Source organism: Leucopleurus acutus (assembly GCF_964270905.1).
Source record: "Leucopleurus acutus genome assembly, chromosome: 12".
In the NCBI taxonomy this organism is placed as follows: domain Eukaryota; kingdom Metazoa; phylum Chordata; class Mammalia; order Artiodactyla; family Delphinidae; genus Leucopleurus; species Leucopleurus acutus.
Genome location: NC_139154.1, coordinates 47,235,231 through 47,249,354, shown reverse-complemented (window position 1 = coordinate 47,249,354; position 14,124 = coordinate 47,235,231). Strand labels below are relative to the sequence as shown.

Genomic DNA, 14,124 nt, shown 5'->3' with positions numbered 1-14,124 from the left:
GACCACAGATACAGCTGAGTCATTCAGCAAATATTTACTGGGCGACTGATATGTACAGGCACTGTGCCAGGAAGCGAGCTCACCAAGATAAAAAAGACATCATTTGTGTCCTTGATGAGACATTCACATGTAAAAGCGTGAATGTAGTTACTGGTGGCCGTAAAATAAAGGTCACCTAAGACTGAGAGGCATTCTGGAGAGACGGAAAGGACTCTGAGCTCGTAGTTTGATTTTTGGCTTCACCATATTCTAGACTCGTGAGTTTGGCGTCACTCAATCTCAAATTGCTTCATCTATCAAATGGGGTAAAAAAAGTGGACGAAAATTGCTGTAAATCTTCAGAAAGATAACCTTTCTAAAAATGAACGTGGACAAATGAAAGTTCGAGGCTTATTGAAAGTGATAGTTGCGAGGGTCCCCGTCTCTACAGCCACCGCGGCGCCCCGCACGCGGTCAAAATCCACTCAATAAACCTTCCGGGCCGTATCAAGTTCCGCTTCCGCAGGCAGGTTTTCGCTGTAGGCAAGAGCGCAAGACGCCCGACGCAGCGTAGCGTCGGACCTCCCCGATGCGCATGCTCTCTAAGCGAGGCGGAGCGCGGAGGGCGGGGGAGTGGCCAGGCGCGGCGGCTGGCCGGCTCGTTCTCCCTGCATCCCCGCGCGGGAGGCTGGGGCGCGCGCGCGCTCGTTCGCGCGGCCGGCTGCGTACAGTAGTGACGGCCGCGCGGGAGCGGTCACATGACCGTAGCGGCTGCCTGTACAGTAAGGACCCAATATGGCAGCGGCGGTAGCAGTGGTAACGGCAGCAGGAGGACCGGCCGCCCCATAGACCGCCCCCCGCGCACCACCCCCGCCGCTTCCTCTGCTTGGGTGCTCCTCCGGCCTGACTTCCCCTTTCTCCCATCTTTCCCGGCACCGCGGGAAAAACAGCGCAGGGCAGAGCAGGCAGGGAGGGCGGCCGCAGCCCGGACACGGGAGCCTCCCAGTCAGTTCAAGACCCGACATGAGGGAAAAGGGCCGTAGGAAGAAGGGCAGGACCTGGGCGGAGGCCGCCAAGACGGTAAGGAGGAGGGAGCGGACGGGAAGGCTGGGAGGATTTCGTTCCCTCGCCGCCCGCCGGTTGCAGGGGAAGGGAGGTCAGTGGCCCTGCGACCCGGCTGAGGGGGCACAAAACCGCGCTGTGAGGGCGGAGGTTAGTGTCGGGTTTGTGGTCCCTGTGGGAATGGAGGCGCCCGGCGGAAGAGGGTCACCGCGGGGCTGTGGCTTCTCCCTGCGTCTGCGACGAGTCCTCTTGGTGTTTTGAAGCTGCTTCTCGGGGTCACGACGCTCTCGCCCCCACTCTGTGGTAGCCCCCGCCCCGGCATGGGGAAGTCTCTTGGGCTTGCACAGTAACCGGTTCTTCTCCCTTGTGTGGCTGAAGAGCCCCCATTGGATGCAGATAGGAGAAGGCTTGTGCGTGTACCCAGCCCCGGAAAGAAGAGGGGAGCGCTGGAGCTGGGTAGAATTGACCCGCTATAGCAGACACGCCGCCTGACCCCGGGCCCCTTGCCTGTCTGGGCTCCCGGCTCAGGCCGGAGGTCACGAGGCTCTTGTTTTACGTTTGTTGTTGGAGCTGAAAGTGCAGGAGGTGTTTAGAAACGAAGTAACAGGTGGGACTTGTAGAATTTTTTTTTTCTGTTTCCGTAGAGACCTACTCTGAACAAGGCAGCAATGCATGGTGGGACCTGTAGTTTACCCGGCCTTGACTTTTCCGTAGCTAAAGTGATGGTGGCCTCACGAAGTTGTAATTAGTGGATAAAAGCATCTTTTTTTTTCCTCCTAAATTTATTGTAACGAAATTTAGAGGTAGGTTTTAAAAAATAGAGTATTGAGGATGAATGAGAAGTTATGTTTTATGAAAAAGTTAAAAGCGTCCACTATGTAGAAATGAAAGGTTTGGAAAAGTAAGGTTGCAGCAGAAAAGTAATAGGATATAACACAGCATTTTAGTGTTGGGAAGTGAGAAGGACTGGAGGCATTATCTTTAATGGTGAATCATGTCAGTAATACTTATTCAACATGGAGAGCCCTTCTAAATGAACCTTTATTATGTGTTGTGTTTTATTTTTTAAAGGGGAGTTTTCTGAAAAGTAATAAATGTTCACTGTGGGAAAACTTGTGGAAAATTATAGAATTTTAGTATAAAGAAGGAAATAAATCATGTATTTCACTTCTCAGAGCTCTGTTAACATTTGGTATATTACCGTCCAGTCATTTTTGTTTATTTCCCCCAATCTGGGTCCTATTGTTTATTCAATCTTACACATTTGTTTTGTAAACCTTGGGCATTTGTTTTGTAAATGTTTTGTGTTAGGGGGTTGATGAGTCTTCAACTTGTATGTGCTTTAGTTGGAACTGTGAAAGAAAGTGAATAAATAAAAGCACATTTTATTTGTTGGGTGTCTTCACTTAACCATATATCTTCATAATTGTGACTGCTGGTCGTTTCTCTCTAAAGAAAAAACTCTAGAAATAGTTTTTTTGGGTGGTGGGGAAATTGGTCCTTCACAGAAGACTCTTTTACTTTGTTCTACTTGATCAATACTACCTCAGGACCTCTTTTATTTAAAGAAGGATGGTAAATTTTATTTACAGGTAAGCAGATCCCAACTCTAATTATGTTAATTAATTTTAAGTCTCTAGAATGTCCTGAGTGCTTTTTGAATTATCTCTTTGGATAAAATAATCATTGAGAGATTGTGACAGGAAAAATTTGCATCTACTGTTTAGATTTTCCTATAATAAATTAGTATATTTGCTCATTTATAATAAACATTTCAACCCTTAACTAGTTATGTGGAAGTACTTAAAAGATGTAAAGACTAGTTTAATCAATAGAGCTCTGAGTTCTGAAGGGATTAGTATGTTAGTGGCTTGGTATTTTTATTTGATTCTGGCAAATGTATAAGACTTCAGTCTAAATCAAAATGAATTTTAGAAAGAGAATGGTGACACTAAAACTTTTTTTCTTTTTTCTAGTAGCCAAAATCTAGAAAACACTCTATTCTTTTTTTCTTAACATCTTTATTGGAGTATAATCGCTTTACAATGTTGTGTTAATTTCTGCTGTATAACAAAGTGAATTAGCTATAAGTATACATACATCTGCATATCCCCTCCCTCTTGCACCTCCCTCCCACTCTGTCTATCCCACCCCTCTAGGAGGTCACGAAGCACAGAGCTGATCTCCCTGTGCTATGCGGCTGCTTCCCGCTAGCTATCTATTTTACATTTGGTAGTGTATATCTGTCAATGCTACTCTCTCACTTCGTCCCAGCTTACCCTTCCCCCTCTCCATATCCCCAAGTCCATTCTCTATGTCTGAGTCTTTATTCCTGTCCTGCCCCTAGGTTCATCAGAACCACTTTTTTTTTTTTTTTAGTTTCCATATATATGTGTTAGCATACGGTATTTGTTTTTCTCTTTATGACTTACTTCACTCTGTATGACAGACTCTAGGTCCATCCACCTCACTACAAATAACTCAATTTTGCTTCTTTTTGTGGCTGAGTAATATTCCATTGTTTATATGTGCCACATCTTTATCCATTCATCTGTCGATGGACACTTAGGTTGCTTCCATGTCCTGGCTATTGTAAATAGAGCTGCAGTGAACATTGGGGTACATGTCTCTTTTTGAATTTTTTCTCAGGGTATATGCCCAGTAGTGGGATTGCTGGGTCATATGGTAGTTCTATTTTTAGTTTTTTAAGGAACCTCCAGACTTATTCTCCATAGTGGCTGTATCAGTTTAATTCCCACCAACAGTGCAAGAGGGTTCCCTTTTCTCCACACCCTCTCCAGCATTTATTGTTTGTAGATTTTTTGATGATGGCCATTCTGGAACACTCTACTCTTTTTTGTTTGTTTTGCCATCTGTAAAATGAAGGATTAAAGTAAACCTCAGTGTTGAAAAGGTTGCTGTTTGTAGGAGGAATAGGTAGAAGTAAATGTGGAAGGGATAGGCAAAAGTAAATCTTTTAATATTTTCAGATGCATAATAATGAGATCAGAAAATTAGTGGTTTGACAAATGGAAAGTTTAACTTTGACCTAAATTAGGAAACTGTGTATATTTATAAGATCAAGAGGACCAGGAGAAGTAAGTCTTAAACTTATTTCATAGGCATTAAAGTCAAATGTTCTAGTAACAGTTTCAGAAAGGATATATTAAAATTATTTACTGAGTATAGGCAGTATCTGCTTCTTATTTCATTGTGTTCTTGTTACCTGCATTGTAGAGCTATCCTGTTTTAGGGAGCATTATTAAAATGGGGTTGTATTCCTGACCAATGATATAGCAACAGATAAATAAAATTATTCATTCAATAATATATATGTATATACATACATGATTTGGGGTGTTGTGTGTATGTGAAAGAGCTATACAAATTGATATGATTGCTACGAACAATCTGAAAAAGCAAAATAAGATTCATAATTATTATAAAATTATGCCAAAAGGCTGATTAAATGTAGAGTGTAGACTTGTAGAGTGTAGACTTCCAATAACCAAGGACACCAGACAGAGAAATAATGGGGTTGAGATTCAACTGAACTTGAATGCTCATTCACATTCACTACACTGGATTGTGTCCCTACTGATCTTATATTTGTTTCATATAAATACACTAGTTATAAAAAGCATTATTCAAGTATTTAATTAACAGTCTTATACGTTTTACATTTTATTATTATTATTATTTTTGGCCATGCCCCATGGCATGCAGGATCTCAGTTTCCCAACCAGGAACTGAACCCGGGCCATGGCAGTGAAATCCTGGAATCCTAACCACTAGGCCACCAGGGAACTCCCATTACATGTTTTAAATTTTAAAGGTGGCAATGATGGTGGTGATGAAGTGATTTGGATGAGAGATCTGTAGCATAGTGTTTGGTGCAATTTAAATAGAAAAATTTGTAGTAAGCCAGAGATATTGAGAACCATTACATTAACTTTAGAACTATGTTCAAAGTTCTGCTCATTCTTTTTAAAAAAACAAAACAAAACATTGTATCATGTAAACATTTGGTGACATCCCTGAGGAATTTAGCTGTTTTTGCAAAGCAGAGCTTTCGAAATAGTATAATCATAGTATATATACATAGTATACATAGTATATAGTATATATACATAGTATATAATAGTATATATAATGATACCATTTTCTTTTTGATTTTTCTCTTGTCACCCACCACAACTAGGGCAGCATTAAAAGGGAAAAATGTCCTTTTAGGACAAGTTTGTTGTGATTGCAGATGCAAAAGGCAAAGAGGCAGACCTTAGAGATTGCACTAGAGGTACCTTTGCGAATCTTTGGGGAGTGAAGTGGTCAAAGTATAAGTGAAGTATGGGTGTTAGAGATGAGGAGCACAGCAGATCTTTAGCATGCGATTTGTAGACTGAAGAAAAAGTGGTTTGTTTTTATGTTTGTATTTCTATGTAGACTTCACTTAGTGGTTAATACTATTTTGAAAGCACATAGGTTTTTATTTATGTTATTTACCTAAAGTCATTTAACTTTAGGGAATAAGTTGGAAAATAGAAAGTTTCTATTAAAGGAGTAACTCTCATATGCTAATTATTTTATGGAGGAAGTATTGAAAACAGAAGAGAATTACTTAAAAGTAAAATGATAAAATATATGTAATGATTAGAAAGAAAAACATCTGAAAATACACTTTAGAAAAAACAGACGTATTAACTTAGAAATTTTCAGTACTCTTAATCTTTACCATGAGTAATTTTCTTCTGCTAGGAGTATGGCCGGGCCTGGTAATATCTTCTTGGATCTGTATTGACTAGGCCAGAGTCCTTGTATGTCTGTATTTGTATTATATTTATAGTTGTATTAGAATCTCCAGGAGAGAGTTTGCATCTTGGAAAAACATATTAAAGAAATTTATTCTTTTGTAATGTTGTTTGTTTATTTATTTATTTTTGGCTGCATTGGGTCTTCGTTGCTGCCCATGGGCTTTCTCTAGTTCCGGCGAGCGGAGGCTCCTTTTCGTTGTGGTGTGAGGACTTCTCATTGGGGTGACTTCTTTTGTTGTGGAGCATGGGCTCTAGGCGCGTGGGCTTCAGTAGTTGTGGCACGTGGGCTCAGTAGTTGTGGCTCGCAGGTTCAAGAGCACAAGCTCAGTATTTGTGGCGCACAGGCTTAGTTGCTCAGCAGCATGTGGGATCTTCCTGGACCAGGGATTGAACCCATGTCCCCTGCATTGGCAGGCAGACTCTTAACCACTGCGCCACCAGGGGAGCCCCTACATTATTATTATTATTAATTTTTTCTTTTTTTTTTGCGGTACACGGGCCTCTCACTGTTGTGGCCTCTCCCGTTGCAGAGCACAGGCTCCGGACACGCAGGCTCAGCGGCCATGGCTCACGGGCCCAGCCGCTCCGCGGCACGTGGGATCCTCCCGGACCGGGGCACGAACCCGTGTCCCCTGCATCGGCAGGCGGACTCCCAACCACTGTGCCACCAGGGAAGCCCCCTACATTATTTTTAATTTCAGCTTTATTGAGGTATAACTGACATAAAATTATAAGAGATACATTTATGAAATTGCTATCTGCAAATCTGTTTGTGCTCAGTGATTTGATGTAACATTCTTTGCTTGAGCGATTTTCATTCTTGCCTTAATGTTGAAGTAAAGTTCCCCTGTGTTTTGATCTTGAATTTTGTATTATTTTCGGTTCATCTTTCCTTCTGTCCTGTTCTCATGATCCTGTCTTGAAAGCCCAGAAATTAAGGAAAAGGAAGGGAAAAAAAAATCTTTTTTGAACACATATTTCTGTGAGAGGTGCTGCTGCTGCATCTCCTAGAATTATGACAGGAGCTGAGAAAATGATGTCAGATTTGCAGAAGTCCTTTCTGTTTCCTCATCCACAAAATCTACTTTTAAAAGGCTGTACAATTTTGCTGTCAGTGAAAGGGCATTATATTTTCACTACAAAAGCTGTCTGGGAGGAGGCCACTGTGTGTGGAAGATATAACTACAGGGAACTGATCAGTAAGGTTTGTTAAAACCTGCTATCTTTGTCCTTTTTACAAGAGCCTCTGAATGCCCCTCTAGTTCTGTTTTCTTTCTTCCCATATCTCATAGAGGCCATCCTCATAGTTTATAGTATTGTAGTATTGTGCAATTTAGTATTTTTAGTACAGTTTGATTTATCATGTTATAGTGTTTTTTAAAAGGTTATTGAATATACTTAGTTTTAGAACTCTTTAGATATGACTTAAAAACAATAGTGTTTAAATTGAGTTACTGTTACAGTTATATAGGCTCGTTATTTAAAAAAAAGAACAGCAGTATGTAGAGATTTAGTCTTGAATGAGTCACTATACTGAAAATAGGGATTAAGTGAAAGTCTGCATACACAAATATTGAAAATAATTTAGTTACCAAACAAATTAACTATAGTTATAGTTGATAGTCTGAAAACAGCTTTCTGTACTTTTAAACTTGTATGTAGAAATATGTATAAACATGTATAGCTATCTATATTTTATGTACAGTTCTTCAATTTGCATTCTTTATGGATGTCAAGAATGCCTTTTAATGCCATTACTTATGTATCTGTTTCATTCTTCTTAATGATTTCTTAATATTCCATTGTTTTTAGATGTACCATCATTTAAAATAGTCATTTATAGTTTTTTTTCCCCTTTTGTAACAGATACTTCAGTATATATATCTGGGCGTATGTGGATGTACATTTGTGTGAATGGAATAGTTAAGATAAAGAGTTTGTGAACTTGAGTTAGTGGCAGTTTATATTCCCCTCCAAAATTTTGAAGGTTCTTGTTTCTTTCCACTTTTCTCTGTTATCCAAGAAATCTATCAGTCGTTACTCTGCCATTTTGATATATTAACAAAGCATTTCTTTTGTTATTTTGTTCATTAGAACTTGATGGAAATGTTCTATATCTGTGCTGTCCAGTGCACTAAGCCACTAGTCACATGTGGCCATTGAACACTTGAAATGTGGATAGTTTGATGAAGGAACTGAATTTTGAATTTTATTTAATTTTAATTCATTTAAGCTTAAATAGCCACATTTGTTTAGTGGCTACTATTATAGAGTAACTTCCTACGCTTATTGACTGTTTGTATATTTTTCAGTAAATTTGTCTATTCAGATCTTTTGCACTTTTTTTTTTTTTGCTTCCTGGTCGTTTTTATACTAATTTCTAAGAGTGATTTGTAGGTTAAGGAAACTGGCCCTTTGTCATATGTGTCACAGATCTGTTTCCCATTTTTGGCTTTTGACTTGATTTATGCAGTTTTTTTTAATTCTGCAGACATTTTTTATGTTTTTTAAAATATTTATTTATTTATGGCTGTGTTGGGTCTTTGTTGCTGCGCGCGGGCTTTCTCTAGTTGCGGCGATTGGGGGCTACTCTTCGTTATGGTGCACAGGCTTCTCATTACGGTGGCTTCTCTTGTTGCGGAGCACGGGCTCTAGGCGTGTGGGCTTCAGTAGTTGTGGCATGCAGGCTCAGTAGTTGTGGCTCGCGAGCTTTAGAGCGCAGGCTCAGTAGTTGTGGCACACAGGCTTAGTTGCTGTGCGGCATGTGGGTTCTTCCTGGACCAGGGCTTGAACCCGTGTCCCCTGCATTGGCAGGCAGTTTCTTAACCACTGCGCCACCAGGGAAGCCCAACATTTTTTCTGTTAATGTAAATAAATTTACCAATCTTTACCTTTCATGCTTTTCTAGGTTTTGAGTCCTATTAAGAAAAGCTTTCTCAAAGATTATAAGTTGAGTGCTTTTAAAGAAAATGATTAGCTGTGAAGGTATATCTTCCCCAAATAAAATACATATTTTACTGTGAACAAGTAGGAGGAAATTCAGTTTATATATGTTAGTAAGTCTGTGCTCCTTGAAGGCAGAGACTTCTAAATGTTTCTACCTGCAGAGCTTAACTTGCTTTCTTGTACGTGAGTGCTAAATCTTTGTTCACCTTTTTTTATTGGATATAAAAGAGAAGACACTGTTCTCACATTCAAGAGAGCACAATTTGAGTAAAATTAGTCAACTATATTAAGTATTGTTTGCCAGGAAAACTTGTTGAATATCTTTTTTGTGGAAAAAAGAAAGAAAGAATGTTACTTCAAGACACACCAAGGTATTTGCCTCCCAAGACCCTTTTGAATTACATTTGGACATAGGGAAGTTTCTGTGATAATTCTTACTTCTGACCTTGCTTGACAAAAACTAAAATAGGTTAATGGTAAATACAGATGTACTTAGTCCTGGGCATCAAGGGACATTGTAAACCTTATTAATTATAGCGTCTTCTCAGTAATTTGATCTATGTTTTAGTAAAAAATTACGTTGTGAAAGACTTTTCATTTGAAAATTCTTTGGCTGCTGACATTTAGCAGTTGATACTACATTTAGAATGGACTTTCATTGGAGTTCACAGCTTGGGATGGCCCACATCATCTTGAATCTTTAACCCACTGATGTCTGAATTATTCAGTAGCTGGTTTAGCCATATTCAGTTTCAAATAAAGTGCTTAATGGTGTTAGTGACTTATTCTAAATAGTAACATAAAAATTTAAATGTGTTGCTATTGATTTATAGTGATTAGTTTCCTATATGATTTGAGTGGTTCTGACAAATTTTGTAAGTTTAAATGGATGGTACCCATGAAATGGGTTGATATTTTAGGAAAGGTTTTCTCTTTTACATTGTTTGTGTGTGGGGGAGAGAGAGAGAGGGAGAAAGAAGATGTCAAAAAGAGATGGATTACAAGATAAAGATAATAGAAGAACACTTTTCATGCGTATCATTAATCACCTATGAAAGACACAATGAGGAACATAGGACTGTTTTTTTGGCTGAGCGATGCAGCCTGAGGGACCTTAGTTCCCCGACCAGGGTTCGAACCTGTGCCCCCTGCATTGGGAGCGCGGAGTCTTAACCACTGGACCACCAGGGAAGTCCCAGGACTATTTTTAATAGCAACTTGGGAATTAGCTTAACAATCTGGATCTGATCTTTATTGAGTTTATTATGTCAGCTTGAACAAGTTCTTTAAACCAGTGCTCAAACATTAATGTGTAAAAGAATCATCTGGGGAGCTTATTATAATGTAGATTATTATTCAGTAGGTCTGCAGTGTAGCCAGAGATTCTGCATTTGTAAAAAGTTCACAGGTGATGCTGGTGGTTTGGTCTAAGAGCCACATTTGGAGTTGTAGGGATTACACTAAGCGTTCTCAATTTCCCCAAACTGTAAAATAGAGATAACAATAGAATTTACCATTTGAAGTGTTAGGTGATTAGGCTAGAATGTGTGAAAAGTTCTTTGTACAATGCCTAGTATGTTGTAAGCACTGTTTGTTAATATTACTGAAAAATTAGTAAATGTAGATCATTTTATGTTTCTGAATGGGAAAACTAAATATTGTAAAGATGTTATTTCTTAGCAAATGGGTGCAGAGGTTTGAAACAGTTCTAACGAAAAGCCTCTAACCTCAGGGACCCCATTTGCCACTTGTTTCCCAAGGTCACTGTGGAATCACACAGAGACCTAACCTAGCTATGGACAAGTTTGGGAACCCACTGAAAGATCCATCTCATGCTTTAGGAGATTCTGCCCCAAATCTCACTCTCTTGACTTATACTTTGTGAACTGCTGTGGCAAGGAATGGCAGGCAGCCTCTGGTTGCTGAATGGCTCCTGGCCAAAAGTCAGCAAGAAAATAGAAAGGGACTAAAACCTGCCAACAAGTAAGCTTCCTGGTAAGCTTGGAAAAGAATACAAGCCCAAGCCTCAGATAAGTTCACAGTCCCAGCTGTCACTTCAGTTTCAGCTCAGTGAGACCTTAAGTAGAAGACCCTGTTAACCCATGCCCAGAATCCTGACGCAGAGAACTGTGAGATAACTTTGTATTGTTTTCACCTTTTATAACAAAATATAATCAAAAAATAAATTTGTGTTGTTGAGGCTGTATAATAGCAAACTAAAAGTATTACTGAAATTTGGTGGAGGAGGGAACATGGTAAGGTTGGTCTCAGGGAGGGTTTGGCCTGGGTATTCAGGGGTAAATGTGGATAAGGGTATTCCAGGCAGAAGAAAGGCTGAAAACATGCAGCATATGTTGTATGCATGCTATTTACCTTTGAGTATTGTGAAGTGTAGTAAAAGAAAAGGCCAGAAAAGGTAAGCTGGGACTAAAATGTTGTGAGTTGTACAAATTGGGCAGACAAATATTTTTATTCTAGTTGTAGAGAGTTTTTATGCAGGCAATAACATCTGTGTTTTGGGCCATTTGTGGGGTGTATTGTAGAGAGCTGAAGAATCTAGCTATGGTGAGGTTATAAGGGTTAGAGTGGGGCTCTCTTGAGTTAGAAGGATGGGTGGGAGTACACTTTTTTTTTCTCATTTTATACCTATTCTCTGTACATCTATCCCACTTACAGGTCTCCAACAGAAGCCTATGTATTAAGTTCTGCCAGTCTCCTAAAGTTTTCATAAATACAGGAGGTTCTGGAATGCTCTTCAACACAACAGTATTGTATGATTCTTGAGAGGAAAAAAGAAAGTAAATCCTTTCCCCAGTTATTCTAGGTCATGTTGATTTTTCTTTTCTCTGAATTCTCACACCACTGTTCTTTCCATTCTACTATCCTGTGTGCCGCTGGTCTTCAGGTTTGTTGAGGTGGTAGAATCAGTCAGGAATCTGTTGCACAACTCCAGGGGAACCATTCGTATTTACATATTGTATTTGTGTGAATATTGCTTCCTGGAGTTGTGCACCACAGTGGCTCTGGGTTCCATGATGCTTTTTGTGAAAACATCATTAAATATTTGTGACAACACCATTAAATATTGATATATTTATTTGATAAAAGGTAAGAATAGTTTTGCCAGGAGAAAACCTATTACAAGTTTGTGATAGGAAAGTCACACCTTGAGAACAGATGGGTGGGCGGCAAGAAGGGCATCTTTTCCAATCTTTCATTTAGTATTGGATTTACTTCATGTGTATTTCCCAGGTCTGTTTCCTGGCAGACAAGAGGTGGTAGCAAATGACAAGGGTTTAATGAAAATGTTTCCTATTAGCTGTATATTTTTTGTGAACACTTATTACCAGGTTGAGAAAGTTCCCTTTTATTTCTAGTTTGCTGAGAGTTTTTGTCATGAGTGGATGTTGAATTTTGTCAAGTGCTTTTTCTGAATCAATTGATCATTTGCTTTACTTTTTAGACTTTTAATATGGTGGATTACATGGATTTTCAAATTTTGAATTGCCTTGCATTCCTGGGGAAAGAAACCTCACTTGGTTGTGGTGTATTACACTTTTTATACATTGCCAGATTGGATGTGTTGAGGACATTTATGGTTATGTTCATGAGGGATATTAATTTGTAGTTTTCCTCTATTGTCTCTGTCTGGCTTTGGTATCAGGATAGTGCTGATCTCATAAAAAAGGAAGTCTTCCTTCCTATTCTATTTCCTGAAAGAGATTATAGTTGATCATCACTATTCGTGGATTCAGTACAGTTGACCCTTGAACAGCTCAGGTGTTAGGGGCGCCAACCCTCTGCACAGTCAAAAATCCTTGAGTAATTCGTAGACGGCCCTCCATATGAGCGGTTCTTCCATATCCATGGTTCCTCATCCATAGGTTCAACCCCCTTGAATCGTGTAGTACTGTAGTATTTACTGTTGAAAACATTGCACATATAAGTGCACCTGTGCGGTTAAACCTGTGTTGTTCGAGGGGCAAGTGTATTTGTGAATTCACCTGCTTGCGAAAATGTACCCCTAACCCCAGACAGTGCTCGGCACTTTTGTCCATTCATGGACATTTGCTGAGTGGCAAAGCAGTTGTCACCTGACACTGAGGTCTCTGCTGAAGTTGAACAAGGTGATCTTCTGCCTTTTCATTTCAGCTCTCATAGTGAAAATGTGTCCTTTTTGTGGTCTATTCAGTGCAATGGTGTTTGCATTTTTGTGGTTTTTGTTGGTGCTCTCACTATTTAAAATGGCTCCCAAGTATAGTACTGAAGTGCTATCTAGTATTCTTTTTTTTTTTTACATCTTTATTGGAGTATAATTGCTTTACAATGGTGTGTTAGTTTCTGTTTCATAACAAAGTGAATCAGTTATACATATACATATGTTCCCATATCTCTTCCCTCTTGCGTCTCCCTCCCTCCCACCCTCCCTATCCCACCCCTCTAGGTGGTCGCAAAGCACCGAGCTGATCTCCCTGTGCTATGCAGCTGCTTCCCACTAGCTATCTGTTTTACGTTTGGTAGTGTATATATGTCCATGCCACTCTCTCGCTTTGTGTCTAGTATTCTTAAGTGCAAGAAAGCTGTGATGTGCCTCATGGAGAAAAATACCTCTGTTAGATAAACTTTGTTTAGGCATGAGTTGCAGTGCTTTTGGCCATGAGTTCAAAGTCAGTGAGTCAATAATATGTATTAAATATCTTTAAACAGAAACACACATAAAGACAAGGTTATGTATCGATCAGTTGCCAAAAATATGACCAGAGGCTTGCAGGAACCTAACTCTGTATTTCATCTAGGAGCGGTGCTTCAGTATTTGCTAATTTAGTTTTCATGGTGACTTTATAGAACATAACTATTGTGAATAATGAGAATGAACTGTATGTAGAACTAGTGTTATTTCTTCTTTAAATGTTTGATAGAGTTCACCAGTGAAACATTCTGGGGTCTGGAGATTTCTTTTGTGGAAGCCTTTTAACTATAAATTCAATTTCTTGTATAATTGTAGAGCTATTCAGGTTATCTGTGTCTTCTTGGGTAAGTTTGAGTAGTTTGTGGTTTTCCAGGAATTGGTCCATTTCGTTTAAGTTGTTGAGTTTGTCTGTAGTTTGTAGTATTCCCTTATTGTTCATAGAGTCTGTAGTAATATATCCCCTCTTTATTCTTGATAACTGGTAGTTTGTCTTTTCCCATTTTTTTCTGCTAGAGATTTACCAGTTTTTTTTTTAATCAATTGAAAGAACAAGCTTTTGGTTTCATTAATTTTTTTCTCTTTTTCTATTTTCACTCTTATTGATATTTACTATCTTTATTATTATTAGTGGTCACT

General features: G+C 39.3%; 1 protein-coding gene across 1 annotated transcript in view; it reads left to right on the top strand.

Annotated features, from left to right (window-relative positions):
- The first annotated feature begins 754 nt into the window (after nt 1–754).
- The window catches only part of ASXL2 (ASXL transcriptional regulator 2), a 135,050-nt gene continuing 121,680 nt past the window's right edge, over nt 755–14,124 (top strand). The window contains exon 1 of the mRNA XM_082852153.1: nt 755–1,059. Within this exon, the coding sequence (XP_082708279.1) occupies nt 1,003–1,059 (57 nt within the window). The 5' untranslated portion in view covers nt 755–1,002. The remainder of the gene's footprint in view (nt 1,060–14,124) is intronic.